This window comes from Phyllobates terribilis, unplaced genomic scaffold (genome assembly GCF_046119375.1).
Source record: "Phyllobates terribilis strain yellow unplaced genomic scaffold, ASM4611937v1 Scaffold_2__4_contigs__length_985480577, whole genome shotgun sequence".
NCBI classification, from domain to species: Eukaryota; Metazoa; Chordata; class Amphibia; order Anura; family Dendrobatidae; genus Phyllobates; species Phyllobates terribilis.
This window is the reverse complement of record NW_027362762.1, coordinates 266,802,523-266,819,711: the sequence shown is the minus strand read 5'-3', so window position 1 is coordinate 266,819,711 and position 17,189 is coordinate 266,802,523. Positions and strand designations below refer to the sequence as shown.

Here is a 17,189-nt window from a genome sequence, read left to right as displayed (position 1 = left end):
AGCCCAAATAATTAATCATTTTATTTAGGTGATGTCACATTCATGATTAGGTCTTGTAAAGTCACAAAACTGCTAATATTCAGTCTTTTCATTTATGAGATACAGAAACAAATGCTTTTATTTGGAGCCTATACAATAAATACCTTCCAAGTGATTTATCCTATGATCTAACAACACGCTTATATTCTAGTTCCCAAACAAAACATGTCTATGAATGCAGTCCGGTTTGATCTCAGGTCTGTTTCAATGATGCTGTCCAGACTACAGGGACAAGAGTGGTCTAGGGATAGGTTGCTGTAGGAGGCAGCAGGCGGGGTCTGTCAGTGACTGATGTACAAGTATTTAACAAGTGGTTTTCAGACTCACACACATACCAGGAGAAAGGTCTGAAATGTTCATTCCATCCATGTCCACTGAGACAGGTCAGAAGATCCCCAGCCTGATGTAAGTCCCCAGGACATCTCACTGGCTGCAGAAGACTCATTACCTCACCACATCTTCACTGATTCACACTGTGATATAATAAGGTAAATTACCATTTTACTCTAATTTCTCGCTTTTAAAATATTAATGTCTGGTTTATTTGCTACATTTGGTATTCTTTAGCAAATAAGATACATTTATTTCACATAATTTAACATATAACCTTTACATATATAATGAATAAAACATATATAATATAACTTTTACATATATAATTTTACATATACAATATATCAATAACATTATCATTATTTCAAAAGGTATCTACTCATTCTATTCTTTATTCTAGTTAAAAAGAATATCTATCTATATTCATATATCTACCTCTATCTATCTTATATGTATATATCTCATATGTATACATACTTATATATATATGTATACACATATGTATTTATATATGTGTATATATAAGTTTAAAAATACTGTACATATTAAAAAAAGTATTTTTTTTTTACATTTGCAGCTTATGTTGATTATGTGATATCTGATATTAAGATACTTGGGTGTATGTAGAACTACAGCTCTGTCATGTTTTTCAAATGAATTACAAAAAATTCAACCCCAAAAAAACTAAAAGACAAGCTTAGCTTTACTATATTTGCAGTATATATCAAATAAAAAAAAATAATACATGTTAATGTAAATGTTCCCTGTATTTACTAGGATAAAAGAACGTGATACAAATCATTTGGTAGATATCTGCATTATAGAAGAAGTTTTTATGTTGTAAAACTAAGCACAAGTAGTAACATTTTGTCCTTTTGTATAGGTCTTACGTGGATATATAATTTAATTGTTTCATTAAGTGGTGTATTTACACAAAATATTGCAATCCATACTCACGATGGAGATTTTGTGGCACTACGTAAGACTGGCGGTAGTGTTCTCTACAGTAGTAGTCTTTGGTGAAGAACATATTCCTTCCCTTCAAACCTTATCTTATGAAGAGCTACCATTGCAGCAAAGTGTGTCCACAACAATAAAGTCAAATGAAAGCAAGACTTCACATGCTCCTCATCTATCAAATCCTAATATGACGGAGAATAAAAGTTATCAATTGAGGAAGAGTAGGATGTATCCAGTGTGTGGACAGAAGCTCGACATTCAGGACACTTTCAAATACATTACCACAGTGGTGTCATGCCTGATATTTATAGTTGGGATTATTGGAAATTCAACCCTGTTGAGGATAATCTATAAAAACAAGAGCATGAGAAATAAAACCAACTTGCTAATTGCCAGCCTAGCTCTAGGAGATCTGCTTCATGTCATAATTGATATACCAATCAACACGTATAAGGTAAGAACAAGGTTGCTTTGGCACCATTTCATTAAATTGTTCAAATTAAGACTTGCATTTTTATTTTACATTTTATTCTTCCATTTTTATGTGAATAATCCAAAAAAGTGTTCATGATCTTTGCTGCCATTGAATGGAAACTTATTTTTATATAGAAAGAGGCTGAAAATAGGCACAAACCTTTCTCTGCTCTCACATAAAAGGTGGATATGATTATATTCAATCTGGTCAATAAACTGTGAGCGAAAAACAACCAGCAGCACTAATCTCATTTGCTACAATATTTATTAAATAGAAAAATATATATAATATTTAATATATAATATATTAAATAATATTTTTTAAATGTTTAAGTCTGAAGTTGAGGCTGTCTACATCAATAAGTTCCCTCAAAAATTTAAAGTGTTGCGGAATATGTTGTCACTATAAAAAAAAAAATATTATTATTATATTATTATTATTTCATCCTAGAGTGAACATAGTCATGTCCACTTTTTAAGTGACAGCTAACTAAGTTTGTGTTGGATATATTTTTATCCACTGACAGCAAAGATATTAAATATTGTAAGTAATGGAAACAAAGATTATTATAACTTTGCATTACTTATCAATATAAGCTTCAATTAAAAGCTATACTAACAAAAATAGTAAACCCCATTCAATCTATGCAAACTAAGTCGAAGATATTAATTTCCAGTTGCTCTGCATGCAATTGACCACTAAAACAAGCCTGTGTAGATTTCTCTACTATTGCACACACTGAAATTTGCCTGGAGTAATACTGTGTATTAGGTTAATCTAATAGGTAAGGTAAGGTAAGAAGCAGCTGACATGTGCCCGATTCAGTGCGGGCTCAGCGCCGGAGCTCGTGCTGAACAGGGGTGATGGCCTGGGGTGTAAAGGGTTAAAATTAGACTAGATATGCCCAATTTATTGCAGGATGATAAATTACGCTATTCTTAAACAGTTTTGTCTAATTTTATATCAACTTTTTGGGCAAAATTTTGGCTCAATTTGGTATAAGCCACACCCACATTTCAATTAAGCCACGCCCCTTACCTGTTGAGATGACAAATGTTGCTTATCACATACGGCCACAGATCTGGCTCTATTAAAGCCAATTTTGATTGTTAACAAAGGTAGAACCTGATTTGCTGTTTTCATAATTATATATTATCTATTTATTTCCTAAGTATAATCAGTTGGTGGATCTAAGGGAGTCATTTACTTATAAGTTTTAGGTTAATTTTAATTGGCTGATATCTATCATTACTATTATAACAAGTATTTAGCATATTTTTTTAACTATTCATTAGTGATAAGCGAACATGCTCGCCACTGCTCGGTACTCGCCCGAGCATCTCTGTGCTCGACGAGCTTGGCGAGTATTTCCGGGTTGCTCGGACGGGAACTCGGGCCCCCTTCCTGCATGTTTGGCGCTCTTTACAGAGCCAATGAACATGCAGGGATTGCCTGCCACGCACTGTAAAGCCATAGCCATGTTGGTTGTGGGCATTACAGTGATTGGTTGATTGCACAGCATCATCAGGTGTATATAAGACCAGGTGCCGCCAGGCTACAGTCTACCCCAGAATCTGTCAGAGTAGGGAGAGCTGCTGCGTCAGGGAGAGCTTTGCTTGTTTATAGTAAGTATAGGTATTCCACAATATATATCTATATCCAACTGAACTAACAGTCCTTCTGAGGACTAATCCAGCTGCATATAATCCATGCTAGGCAGGAGTTAGGCAGGCAGGCAGTGTATGTTGCAGACTGCAGTGAATGATACAGCACAAGAGTGTCCATTGAACATCCTGTTACTTTTGGTACTCCACGACATATATATATATATATATATATATATATATATATATATCTCCATCTGAACTAACAGTCCTTCTGAGGACTAATCCAGCTGCATATAATCAGTGCTAGACAGGCAGGCAGTGTATGTGGCAGACTGCAGTGTATGATACAGAACAAGAGGGTTCATTGAACATTCTAATTACAAATATTTCTAGACATAGAAAGGCAAATTTTTTTTTATCTTAATCCTGGTTATTTGCTTAAAAAGCAATCCAGAGTACACCATTTTTCTGCTTACTGCAGAATAAATCCAGATCTATTCCATATTTCAGCGATAAAAATCCAGAAATTTTAATAGAACGTGGAAAATATTGGCCTCCTTTTTCATTCTGTTGCAGTGTGTCGGTGAAGCTATTCACACTAGGTCTCCGTGTAGAATAATATTAGTAAATTACAGGCCTACAATTTAAAGCCATGGTTCTCTGTCAGACATATCACTTAAAAGACTGTTCAAAAACCATACATTTCTTCCTTTTTCATTCTGTTGCAGTGTGTCAGTGAAGCTATTCACACTACTTCTCCGTGTAGAATAATATTAGTGAATTACAGGCCTTGCTATTTAAAATTGTGGTTCTCTGTCAGACATATCAAATATAACTGCATTCCAAGATCAGCAATTTCTCGTGAACGTGGAAAATATTGTCCTCCGTTTAAAATGGTCAAGGTGCATGGCAAGGGACGGGAAGTGGACGTGATGGTGATGGTGCATGCAGAGGCCGAGGACGTGGCCGTGGGCAAGGTGAAATTGTGCCACAACAAACACCCACATCTTGTCGCTCGACCTTCCCGTCTCAATTACTAGGGGACTGCAGAGCACCAATACTGAACACAGAGCAGTGTGAAAAGGTTATTGGATGGATAGCAGATAATGCTTCAAGTCACTTGGCCACCACCACCTCCACCCTGTCTTCCACACGGTCAAGTCTCAGAGCCGTGAGCCTGGACTGCATATTCCTCACCCTGATCCTCCTTCCTCCCACCATGCCAAGTTCCCGGAGACAACTGATCCCACACTTGGACACTTAGAAGAGTTGTTCACTTTTCCATTTGTAGATTCGGGCCTCTCGCCCGGCAAGCTTCAAGCGAGTCAAGAGGAGAACGAATGTAGCAATGCCCAAATATTGGAGCAGCCACGGTCACATGAAGGAGACGGTGGTAAAGTGTAATTACTGACGCAAGATTTGGCTGATGATGATGAGACAAAATTGCCAGAAAGTCAGGAGGAGGACCAGTGTGCGGAAGTGGAAGACGAGGTGGTGGATGATATAGTAACTGATCCAACCTGGCAGGGGGACACACAGAGCGAGGACAGCAGCACACAGGGGAAGGGAGGCATAGCACCACAACAGGCAGGAAGAACCAATGTGGTGGCCACAGACACAAGGCGGGAAAGCGTTCCTCTTAAAGCCAACACGACGGAAGTTGCCAGTACAACTATTAGGTCTTCCCGAGTCTGGTTATTTTTTAAAGACTCTGCCGATAACCCCAAAAAGGCCATTTCCAGTACCTGCCAGGCCAGCATCAGCAGGGGTAGCAAAACTACCAGCCTGACCACAAGCAGCATGATCAGGCACATGGCAGCAAAGCACCTGACTAAGTGGGCCGAACTCCAGGGTCCAGCAGCAGAGTCTGCGGGTGACACTACTGCTTCTTTCGCTATTGTGCGTGCATGCCAATCCCCTGTTCATCGCTCATTCCAAGATGCCTCCCACCATGCTACTGTCATTGCATACTCTCAAATAGCACCATCAGCAAACACGTCCACGTCCTTGTCCCAGCACAGCGTTCAGTTGTCCCTACCCCAGTCCTTGGAACGCAAACGCAAATACGCAGCTAACGCCCCACAGGCCACACTAATTAATTCACACATTTTGCAAATGCTTGCGCTCAAAATGTTGCCTTTTAGGCTCATGGAGATGGAAGCTTTCCGCAACTTGATGGCGGTGGCCGTCCCTCGGTACTCAGTCCCCAGCCGCCACTATTTCTCCCGCTGTGCCGTCTCCGCATTACACGAGCACGTGTCCCACAATATTAGCCATGCCCTCAACAACACAATTACTGGGAAAGTCCACCTAACCACAGACACGTGGACAAGTGCATGTGGACAGCGATGGTACATCTTGCTAATGACACACTGGGTTGATAAAGTGGAAGCCGGGACCCAGTCGGACCTTGAGACGGATCACGTCCTCCCAAAGCCAAGGATTGCGTGCCTGGGGTCAATCAGGGTTGCCCCCATATTCTACAGCATCTGCGCCTCCTCCTCCTCTGCAACATCCATCTCCGAAATGACAAAATCAGTCACAAACTGGAAGCACTGCAGCACTGCCTCGGTCAAGCGGCAACAGGCTGTGCTGAAGCTAAGGTGACAAAACACACACAACGCTGAAGAGTTGTGGACAGCTCTGAAAGAGCAGGCAGATCTGTGGCTGACACCACTGACCCTACAGCCAGACATGGTCATGTGTGACAATGGCCGGAATACGGTGGCGGCTCTTAGGTGAGGTAAGCTCACACATGTACCATTCCTGGCCTATTAACCTCATGGTTCAGCGATTTCTTAAAATCTACCGGGATCTGCCGGACCTGCTTGTCAAAGTACGCCGCCTGTGTGTCCATTTTAGAAAGTCAGCTACAGTTTCCGCTGCCCTTGCTGTGCTTCAGCAGCGTTTGCAGCTTCCAGTTCACTGACTGATCTGCGATGTCCCCACGCATTGGAACTCTACATCGCAGATGTTGGGAAGGATTTGTGAGCAGAAAAGGGCAGTTGTTGACTACCAGCATCAACATGGCCGTCGGAATTCAGGTCAGACTCCACACATAAAACCTCAGGAGTGGACATGGATGTCAGACATCTGTACCATCCTCCAAAACTTTGAGGACTCCACCAAGATGGTGAGCGGCGATGATGCCATAATTAGTGTAACCATCCCGCTTCTCTGTCTTCTGAAACGCTCTCTGCTTGCAATTAAAGAGAATGAATTGCAGGCGGAACACGATGAGATGGAGCAAGGAACAGGGTGATTACACACAGCCCAGCCTCATCTCATCCCAACGTGGATTGGGTGACAATGAGAAAGAGGAGGAGAAAGAAGAACAGGAGCTATTTTCCTGCGCTATAGACCGTACTACCTGCACAACTGTCATACCGTCTATTCAGCGTGGATAGCTTGAGGACAGGGAGGAGGAGGAAGAGGAGAGGATGAGAAGGAGAGCATGGCCAGTCATCCTATTGGTGAGGACACAGAAGTCTTGCCCCTTTGCAGTCTGGCACACATAGCTGAGTTTATGCTACGCTGCCTTTCTCATGATCCTCGCGTTGTTCAAATTTTGGGTGACAGTCATTACTGGTTGGTGACACTTCTAGACCCACGCAACAGAGAGAACTTTCTGTCTCTTATTCCCTTGCAGGACAGGCCTAATAAAATGGTTCAGTAGGAGAAGGCCCTTGTTGCAGAATTATTAAAAAAAATCCCATCTGAAAATGCAGGTGGCAGAGGTCACAGTTCGTTGGACAACCAAGGAGTACAGGCTATAGAGCCACAAATTCAATCCAGCAGAGGCAGAGAAACACTGTCAAAGTTCTAGGACAGTTTTCTCAGACGCTCCCATCGCACAGGCCCTAATTCGCGTGGTATTCTCACAAGGAGTGCAAAGTTTTGGAAGATGGTGAGGTAGTACCTTGCCGACTGTACCACAACCTCCGTGATTCTTCTGTGTCTTATAATTATTGGGTATCCAAGCTGGACACGTGGCATGAACTGGCTCTCTATGCCTTGGAGGTCCTGGCCTGCCCTGCCACCAGCATTTTGTCAGAGCGGGTTTTTAGTGCCGCTGGTGACATTATAACCGATAGGCACATCTGCGTGTCAACTGAAAATGCTGATAGACTGACTCTTATAAAAATGAACAAGGGCTCGATTGGGCCATTCTTCTCCACACCACTGAATGATAGCAGCATAACATAAACTCAAATACAGTTTTTTTTTTGGGGGGAGGTCTAACTCTATTCCCATGCACTTCTGTCTTCACATCCAGATATGTGTAAACACTTCCTGATGTTGTCTATTTGCTCTTGTCCTCCTCCTTCTCCACATCCTCATCCTCCACCACCATATCACCACCATATGTACCATATCAACATATCTGCGTCTCTTGCAAGAGGCATTGGAGTTCCTAAAAATTTTTGGCAGCCGTTGCTTCACTGCATAGGCAAACAGTATGGGAGACACACTTCCTAGTAATGGGAACATTGTTTTCAGGAGGCCTTTCGACCTCTACGTCTCTTGCAAAGGGCATTGGAGTTCCTCCAAATTTTTGGCAGCCGTTGCTTCACTGCATAGGCAAATAGTATGGGAGACACAGTTCCTAATAATGGGAACATTGTTTTCAGGAGGCCCTCCGACCTCTACGTCTCTTGGAAGTGGCATTGGAGCTCCTCCAAAGTTTTGGCAGCCGTTGCTTCACTGCATGGGCAACAGTATGGGAGACACACTTCCTAATAATGGAAAAATTGTTTTCAGGAGTCCCTTCAACCTTTTCATCCCTTGCAAGGGGCATTGGAGTGCCTCCAAATTTTTGTCAACCGTAGCATTCACTGCATACCCTTTAACTGTTTAGTAGACCCTCTCCTTTCTAATGGGGACATGTCGTTACTGTGGCCCAGCTCTATGTGTCTATAAATTGTTAGTGGGGTTTTTCCCAAATTTTGGCAGCCCTTGCAGTCACAGCATGGGCATTACCACTATAGGAGACCCGCTCCTTTACAATGGGAACATTTTTTTTTACTGAGACCCTCCTCTATGTCTCGTCAAAGGTGTATTAGGTTGCATCCAAATTTTTGGCAGCCCTTGCAGTCACTGCATACGCAATAACAGTATAGGAAACCCACTCGTTAATAATGGAGCAACAAAACATAGCGGGCTGATGGCTCTCTAACAATAGCGAGGGCTGACTGCTGGCCCTTTAAGAATAGCAAAAGGCCACCTGATAACCCTATAAAAATAGGCTTTGTGAGTTTCAGAGTCCCTCCATCATAAATGAAACAGGATGTGTTTGATGATGTGTCACACACCACATGGCCAGATAAGGTTGTAAAATGTTAAAATAACATTTCCTGGCGAATGCATTTGTCTTAAAAAATAACATAAAAAAACTAATAAATAAAAAATAACAACACAGTAGGATCTTTGTTTAGTATGAAAACCAGACTCGCCAATATGACCTCAATGTAATCACATTGTTCATCTCCTGCACCTCCTCCCCTCCTGTTCGGTTTCCATCTCCGAAATGACCACATCAGTCACAAGTTGAAAGCACTGCAGCACTGCCTTGGCCAAGCAGCAACAGGCTGTGCTGAAGATAACATGCTTAATTGACAAACCGCGAACCGCTGCGGAGTTGTTGAAAGCTGTAACACAGCAGCCTGATCTGTGGCTCTCACTGCTGAACATACAGCCAGGCATGGTCATGTGTGACAATGGGCGGAAACTGGTTGTGATGGAGAAATGATAGCCAGAGTAGATATGGTTTCCCTTTATGCCAGTCCTTGAATGCGCAAAGAAAGATGTTTGTGTGTCGAAGCACCACTGACAAGTGCGAGCTGATGTTGGACGGGCTGCCATTGCTTATGCAACAAGCTGCATTAGAGGACTTCCTGGGGGAAATGAAACCCGGAGTAGATGTGGTTTCCCGTTATGCAAGTCCTTTCACTGAGCTGAAGAATATGGCTGTGGTGAAATACAATTCTCACTGAGAATCAGTGTCAGACTGAAAAACATTGGGCCCACCAGAGGATTTGATTCTGAGGGCCCACCTTTCTCTCCCGCTCAAGAGCCCCATAGCAGCTGCAAAGTTTGCGCCTATCATGAACTCTCCTGATGGAAAAGCTAGGGTCGACCCGAGGATTCTCCGGTGGGCCCGTCCAACCTTGCTGAGAAGTAGCCCTGGCTAAGAAAAGTGTGTGGGAAGGTTCCTGGACACTCTATGGCTGCATTTTTAATGTGGACTGGCTCCATACCGTCTCTGGACACATTCACCTTTCCACGTGTTTGTGGTTAGGCGGTCCTTCCCAGTAAGTGCACTGGGTAGGGCATGGGTAATGTTGTGGGACCCATGCTTGTGGAAGGAGGAGACAACTCCGGGAGAAATAGTGGCAGCTGGGCACCGAGTATGGACACCAGTCCGCTACCGCCAAGAGGTTGTGGATAGCTTCCGCCTCCATGAGCCTAAAAGGCCACATTTCAAGTGCAAGCAGCTGCCCAGAAATCTGGCAGTTTACTATTGCGGCCTGTGGGTGGGTGGCTGGCTGCATACGTGCGCTTGCATTCCAAGTAACAGAAAACTAAGCAAATGGCGGCCTCTATCATCATCATGGCCTCACCTCGGCACTATGAAATCTCCTGAAGGAGAAGCCAGGGCCCACTGGAGGAGTCTCTGGTTCTCTGTTGGGCCAGTTCAACCCTGCCGAGAAGCAGCCCTGGCTAAGAAAAGTGTGTGGGAAGGTTCCCGGTCACTCCATGGCTGCTTTTTTAATGTGGATTGGATGTGCTTATGCATGTTATTTCTCAAACCACATTGCAGATCAGGCCATTGCCCAACTCTGTAGTCATGAAATTAAAAGTGCAAAGAAAGATGTTTGTGTGTCGAAGCACCATCGACAAGTGCAAGCTGATGCTGGACAGGCTGCCATTGCTTATGCAACAAGCTGCATTAGAGGACTTCCTGGGAGAAATGACACCCAGAATAGATACGGATTCCCTCTATGCCAGTTCTTTCACCGAGCTAAAGAATATGACTGGCCTGCTAAGTGCACTGGGGAGGGCACAGGTAATGCTGTGGGACCCGTGCTTGTATAAGGCGGAGAAGACACCGGGAGAAATAGTGGCGGCTGGGGACCGAGTATGGACACCTGGCTGCCGCCGCCTTGAGGTAGTGGAAAGCTTCCGTCTCCACGAGCATAAAAGACCACATTTCAAGTGCAAGCAGCTGTCAAAAATTTGGCAGTATAGTATTCTAGCCTGTGGGTGGATGGGTTGCTGACTGCATACTTGTGCTTGCATTCCAAGGAATGGGGTAGGGACAATTGAACGCTGCACTGGGACAAGTACGTGGAAGGTGATTGTTGCAATTCTGCAACAACAGACGCATGGCGGGAGGCATCTTCACATGCGCCAAGGATCACTTATGATGGGCACACTTTTAGTCATTGACCTGGGAGTCAGAGTTGCTTCCAGGGGTCTTCCCCATGCTGTTCCCATGTCTTTTCAGCACTGTATGCATGTTTCTGATGATGTGTCACACACCATGGCCAAATAAGGTTGTAAAATGTTAAAATTACATTTCCTGGTGAATGTATTTGTCTTGGTGGAAAGCAATGCAAAAGTGCAAAACACATCAAAAACAGTACGTATGAATATAGCCCAAGGTGTGGAGGTGCATTTTTGTTTTTGGCTATTTATTTTGCCTTATATACACAAGTCATTACCCTGGAAAGGATGTTCCTCAACGTATTTCCCAGGAAAATCCATTTTGGTTTTGTTTTTGTATGTTTTATTGTGAGTCAGTAAAAGTGGAGTGGTACATTATCATGTGTATTGCTTTTATTTTAACAGATATTTACATAGAGAGTCAAAGAAATGTGTTTTTTCACGCAGCGCAAATATTGAGTTCTCTGCACCAGCCGTGAATCTAAATACCCTGGTGAGGGTAGGGGGGCTCGTCGGCACTCTTCTTACCCCTGTATCATATTCTACCAACCCCCTTACCTTCCCTCGACTGTGTCAGTCTTTCCTGTATGTTTTGATGCTTTAAAACTACTATAATTCACTTGTATAATTAATGCATAGTTTTGGTGTTACTGACAAACAGTCTTTGAAGCATTCCTGCTTGTTATGTTAGCTGTAAACTCCCTTAAGCCAGCCATTTATTCAGCAAGGCAATTACAAACTTTTGAAGAAATGTTGAGCAATGTGCTATAACATAAGCGGAAGGAGAAGGGCGGCAAGTACTGTAAATATACCAAGCCTGACACCGAGGTTAAATCAAAGAGGAAGCAATTTGTAATGCTAGACAAGTCCTCTACAATGCTAACATGGATCAAACATTACATAAGAGCATAACTAGCATTAACTATGCATGAAGCGCTCATGTAAGCAGTGTTGTAATCCGTGATGTGTTTTACTAAGAACTTCAATATTTGCATACCTTATTTTTTACATGCAGATTGTTTGTGTATGCTCTAGTCATTTATTGCAAAAGTATCTCGTTAGAATTAATTAAATAATTAATTAGTGAAAATATTAATAATGGATAATGTAATGTAGTAGTTTTTTTATGGTCTATTTATAGACTGTTCTTACGAAGGTCTTTCTGGAGATAATCATTGTTATCCTAAATGGTATTTAATGGAAAAAAATGGAATTTAGTGAGGGTTTTTGCAACATGAGATGATGGCTCATTAGTGATTTTTTCTTTATTGTTTTATCAAAATTGATTTAAACTATACTGCTTAAATAAACTAAAAAAATGACACTATTATTTTAGCCACACTTATATTGACTTCCATAAATGGTTATCTATAGAGTATAGTATACTATAAGAGTAGTAGTGGGGTCATTTCTAGATGGACAGAGGGGTGTGTAACAAGGCCAAAACTTACCATTTAAAGCAAGCACTCACTGGAAGTGCAGAACCTACTGTACATATCGTAAAAATCAATCATCCCTGCATCAAAGTAGTCGTAATTTTAGCAATTATAATGAACAAATAAAAACTACTATATAAAAACTGAATATTCAGAAAAGCATGCAAAATATTTTATGGCCATTGTCTTTTATTTTTATTTCATTTCAGATAAATAAATTTCTATAAAATAACAATTAAAATAAGACTGATAATAAAAATTTTGAAAAAATTCTTTTTTAAATTAAATAGATTGCCAGATAGATGCATAGATATATAGGTAATATTTTACCATCATTATGCATGTGTACAGCGTTTAATGTTAAAAAATACATTAAAATATGGCAATATAAAAGAATAACAAAGTGAATATGTGAGCATTGTTATCCTTCTACCCTTCATGTACTACTACCTGAAATATAGCTTCATTATATGCATTTTTAAGTCACTTTTTTGTCTTGAAATATACTTTGCTGTTATGTGAGCCAAATTCTTCAAAATGAAGCTTGTGATGCACATATTTTGAGCCAAAGTCAAAATGATGGTCTTTATTTCTGCCTTTAACCTTTTTTTGCAACTTTTTAACCCATACAGTGTTAAGATGGCGAAAACATTGCATACATTAAATTATTCCAGGGAGGGACTGGAGTATATTTGCCATCAAATTTTGCGACTTTTCAAAAAGTCGCAAATGGTAAATGGGGTGAAAACATCTGGAAACCCTGAACTCCTCACACAATAGCTTATATAAAATAAACAACAGGCAGATGCATAAAAAATAGATGTTAAAAATTGTGCTAATAAAGGAATTAGGAGCAAATGAAAAACAGGTAAAAAACACAAAAAAATAGACACAAACAAGGCGCAAATGCAATAATGAAATCTGGCTCCAAAGTATATTAAACTATTTTGGTATGTAGAGTAGATATTAAAAACATGAAATACATTTGTATACAAGCAGTCTTGCTAGATTGCTAAAATGTTTGATACAGAAAAGATGTCTGCATTTTGGGTGTAGGAGAGAGTGAGCACTTCTTCCAAGTTTTTGAGGCTTATACAAAGCACAGAAGACATGTAGTTTTCTGTAAAATTGGTAGTTGGAATACTTACAAGAGGTATGATATAAAATTTACTTACAGAGGGTGAAATAAGTAGTGAATATGTCACCAATTTTCTAAGTAAATACATTTCTAAAGGTGCTATTGACATGAAATTCTCACAAGATTTCAGTAACAACCCATCCAATCCACACAGACAAAGAAATCAAACCATCCTCGTTTCATGTTCATAATCCTGGTAGATGGCAGCAGATATTTATCAAGAATGTCTCGGTACACTTGTCCATTCATCCTTCCTCCAATCACATGAAGTTTCCGAGTGCCGTATGATGAAAAACAGCCCCACACCATGATGTTCCCACCTGCAAACTTCATTGTTGGTATGGTGTTTTTGGAGTGATAAGCAGTGCTTTTTGGACTCCAAGCATGGGGTGTATTATGGCGCCTAAAGGGTTCAATTTTGGTCTCATCTGACCAGACTATAGACTCCCAGTATTTCACAGGCTTGTCTAAATATTGTTGAGCAAACTTTAAAAGTGCTTGAACATGCTTTTTGTTCAGCAATTGAGTCTTGCATGGTGAGCGTGCATCCAAGCCATGGAGGTTGAGCGCATTACTTAGTTTTCTTTGAAATAATTGTACTTGCTGATTGCTGGTCTTTCTATAGCTCTCCACAGATGGTCCTTGGCCCTTGGACAACTCCTCTGACAATTCTTTTCACTCCTATATCTGAAATCTTGAAGGGAGCACCTAGTCAAAGACGGTTTAAGGTGAAATTATGTTCTTTACACTTCCATATTATGGCTCCAACAGTGCTCACTAGAACCTTCAGTAGTTTAGAAGTTCTTCTGTAACCAATGCCATCATTGTGTTTTGCAACAAGGTTGTGAAGGTCTTGAGGCAGCTCAATGGTTTTACTCATCAAGAGATGTTTCTTGTGTGACACCTTGGTAATGAATCACCTTTTTATAAGCATTCAGTTGAACCAGCTGATATTATTTTTCACTAAGTGTCAGAATTGCTTTCTAATTACTTATAGATTTCAGCTGGTATCATGACTTTCCATGGCTTTTTGGCACCTTTCTTTCTTCATGTGTTCAATACTTTTTCCCTGTGTCATTTCTCATCTTTATTACAAATAACTTAATTTATGGATATGAATGATTTGATTTCTTTGCCTGCGTGGATTGGCTGGGTTGTTACCAACATCTGATGAGAATTTCATGTCAGTAGCACCTTTAGAAATATATTTACTTAGAAAATTAGTGACATGTTCAATACTTACTTCACCAGCTGTATGAAATAATAACTTGAACAGTATGGTAACATAGTGGAAAGCTTTCCTTGGAGTTTACTAGGTGATCTGTGTTCTTATGTTTCTCTTCACCTTTAGGTACCACTCAATAATCTGTGTGTTTCTTATGTACACTGTTACGTATCTCAGTCCAGAGTACACCTCCTGATATATAAGACCATAGATTCTATGCCAGTGTCCACCTGTTTGTCTGAGAAAAGCATTATTCTCCTCTCAACCTTTACCTCGCTTTCATAATGCCCTGCATTACCTTTCTGTCCTCAATGTTCTCTTTCCCTTTATTATCCAAAGTTCATATTAAACTGTTTTCTCTTTTCCTTCATGTTTCTCAACAAAAAGTCTTTTTGTCTGATGCTCTCAACCACCTGCTGCTCCACTTTCTTTTGCCACTTGCCTTTCCATTGCAGTAAGGAAGATGCGATTACTTTTGACGTTACTCATTGTCACTTCTCATCTACACTATGTGGTCCCATATCTGTGTCTCTGAATATTCTGCATTGTTTCATCACCTTGGCCCTATGTCTTTAAATTGTGTTCTTGTGTGCTACCACAACCTTTGTGCCCTGCATACAAAGCAACTAATTCTTAACTGACAATTCATTTCTGAGTACCAATCACTCCCTCCCTGACACTAATTGCTCCGTCTAGCGTCAGACAACAGGGTTTGTCTACACTCATATCAGCTTTTGTTGCACATTTATCTTTTTGACTAATTTGTGCACAACTGAAGCAAATTTGTAAAATCATTGTTGCGTGCAATGTGAGTTTGTATTAACCCCTTAAGCCCCGCGGGTGGTTTGCACGTTAATGACCCTGTGTGCCCAAACATTGGAGCTCCCCCACAAGTGACCCCATTTTGGAAACTAGACCCCCCAAGGCACCTATCTAGATTCATAGTGAGCACTTGGAACCCCAGGTGCTTCACAAATTAATTCATAAAAATGAAAAAGTTTTTTTTTTTCACTTTTTCATTTTTACAAATCAATTTGTGAAGCACCTGGGGTTCCAAGTGCTCACTGTGAATCTAGATAGGTGCCTTAGGGGGTCTAGTTTCCAAAATGGGGTCACTTGTGGGGGAGCTCCAATGTTTGGGCACACAGGGGCTCTCCAAACGCAACATGGCGTCCGCTAACAATTTGAGCCGATTTTCCATTCAATTTGTTAGCGGACACCATGTCGCGTTTGGAGAGCCCGTGATGTGCCTAAATAGTGGAGCTCCCCCACAAGTGTCCCCATTTTGGAAACTATACCCCTCAAGGATTTTATTAAGGTGTATAGTGAACATTTTGATCCCAGAGGTACGGCACAGAATTTGTTTACATTAGGTCATCATATTGAATAAGTTGTCATTATTCTTGAGCGCAAGTGCTCGCTACTTGAGTTTGCATCGGGTACTCAGGTATGCACCATGTACAGCGTGTGCTCGAGTGACATGCTCGAGTCCCTGCGCCGCATGTTTCACGGTTATTAGACACCCAAAAAAAAACATGCGGGGATCGCTCGTGCATGGCAGGCAATCCCCGCAAAGTTTTTTGGCCGCGAAGCATATGGGGCAGAGACTCGAGCATGTCACTCAAATACCCACGATACTCAATGCATACCAGAGCACCCGATGCAAACTCAAGTAGCGAGCACTTGCTCTCAACACTAGTCGCCATATCGTCATCTTTTTTTCTTACTTTTGAAAAAAATCCCAACCCCAGCCCTAACCCTAGCACAACCCTAGCCCTAGCACAACCCTAGCCCCAGCACAACCCTAGCCCCAGCACAACCCTAGCCCCAGCACAACCCTAGCCCCAAACCCAGCCCTAACCCTAGCCCAATCCTAACCCAAGAGTTTATTTTTGACGCCGTTCCTTGTGCGGTATAAGTGATTAGACGACTTTATTCTTCGGGTCGGTGTGATTACAGCAATGCCAGAATCATATGGGGTTTTATGACTGACAGCTGTCACACACTAAAAGACGCATTTTTTGTAAAATCTAGTTTTTGCATCGCCATATTTTGAGAGCTATAATTTTTCCAGATTTTGGCAGACAGTCATGTGACGGCTCGTTTTTTGCGGGATGACTTGACGTTGTTATTGGTGCCATTTTCAGGCACGTGACATTTTTTGATCGCTTTCTATTCCGATTTTTGGGAGGCAGAATAAACAAAAACCAACAATTCAGGAATTGTTTTTTTTTTTTTTTTTATTCTGTTCCGTGTGTGGTAAAATTGATGAGGTAGCTTTATTCTTTGGGTCAGTACGTTTACAGCGGTACCACATTTGTATCATTTTTCTATGTTTTGGCGCTTATACACAATAAAAGCTATTTTATAGAAAAAAATATTTTTTAGTATCGCTTTATTCTGAGAGCTATAACTTTTTGATTTTTAGGCTGATGGAGCTGTGTTGCAGCTTGTTTTTTGCGGGACGAGATGCCGTTTTCAGCGGTATCATTTTTATTTATATGCGTCTTTTTGATCGCGTGTTATTCCA

The 17,189-nt window shown here is 41.1% G+C and overlaps 1 protein-coding gene across 1 annotated transcript in view; it reads left to right on the top strand.

Moving 5' to 3' along the window:
* Nucleotides 1-350: 350 nt before the first annotated feature.
* Nucleotides 351-17,189, top strand: part of EDNRB (endothelin receptor type B) — a 55,928-nt gene continuing 39,089 nt past the window's right edge. Inside the window, exons 1-2 of the mRNA XM_073664085.1 lie at nt 351-527; nt 1,256-1,786. Of these exons, the coding sequence (XP_073520186.1) occupies nt 1,331-1,786 (456 nt within the window). The 5' untranslated portion in view covers nt 351-527; nt 1,256-1,330. The remainder of the gene's footprint in view (nt 528-1,255; nt 1,787-17,189) is intronic.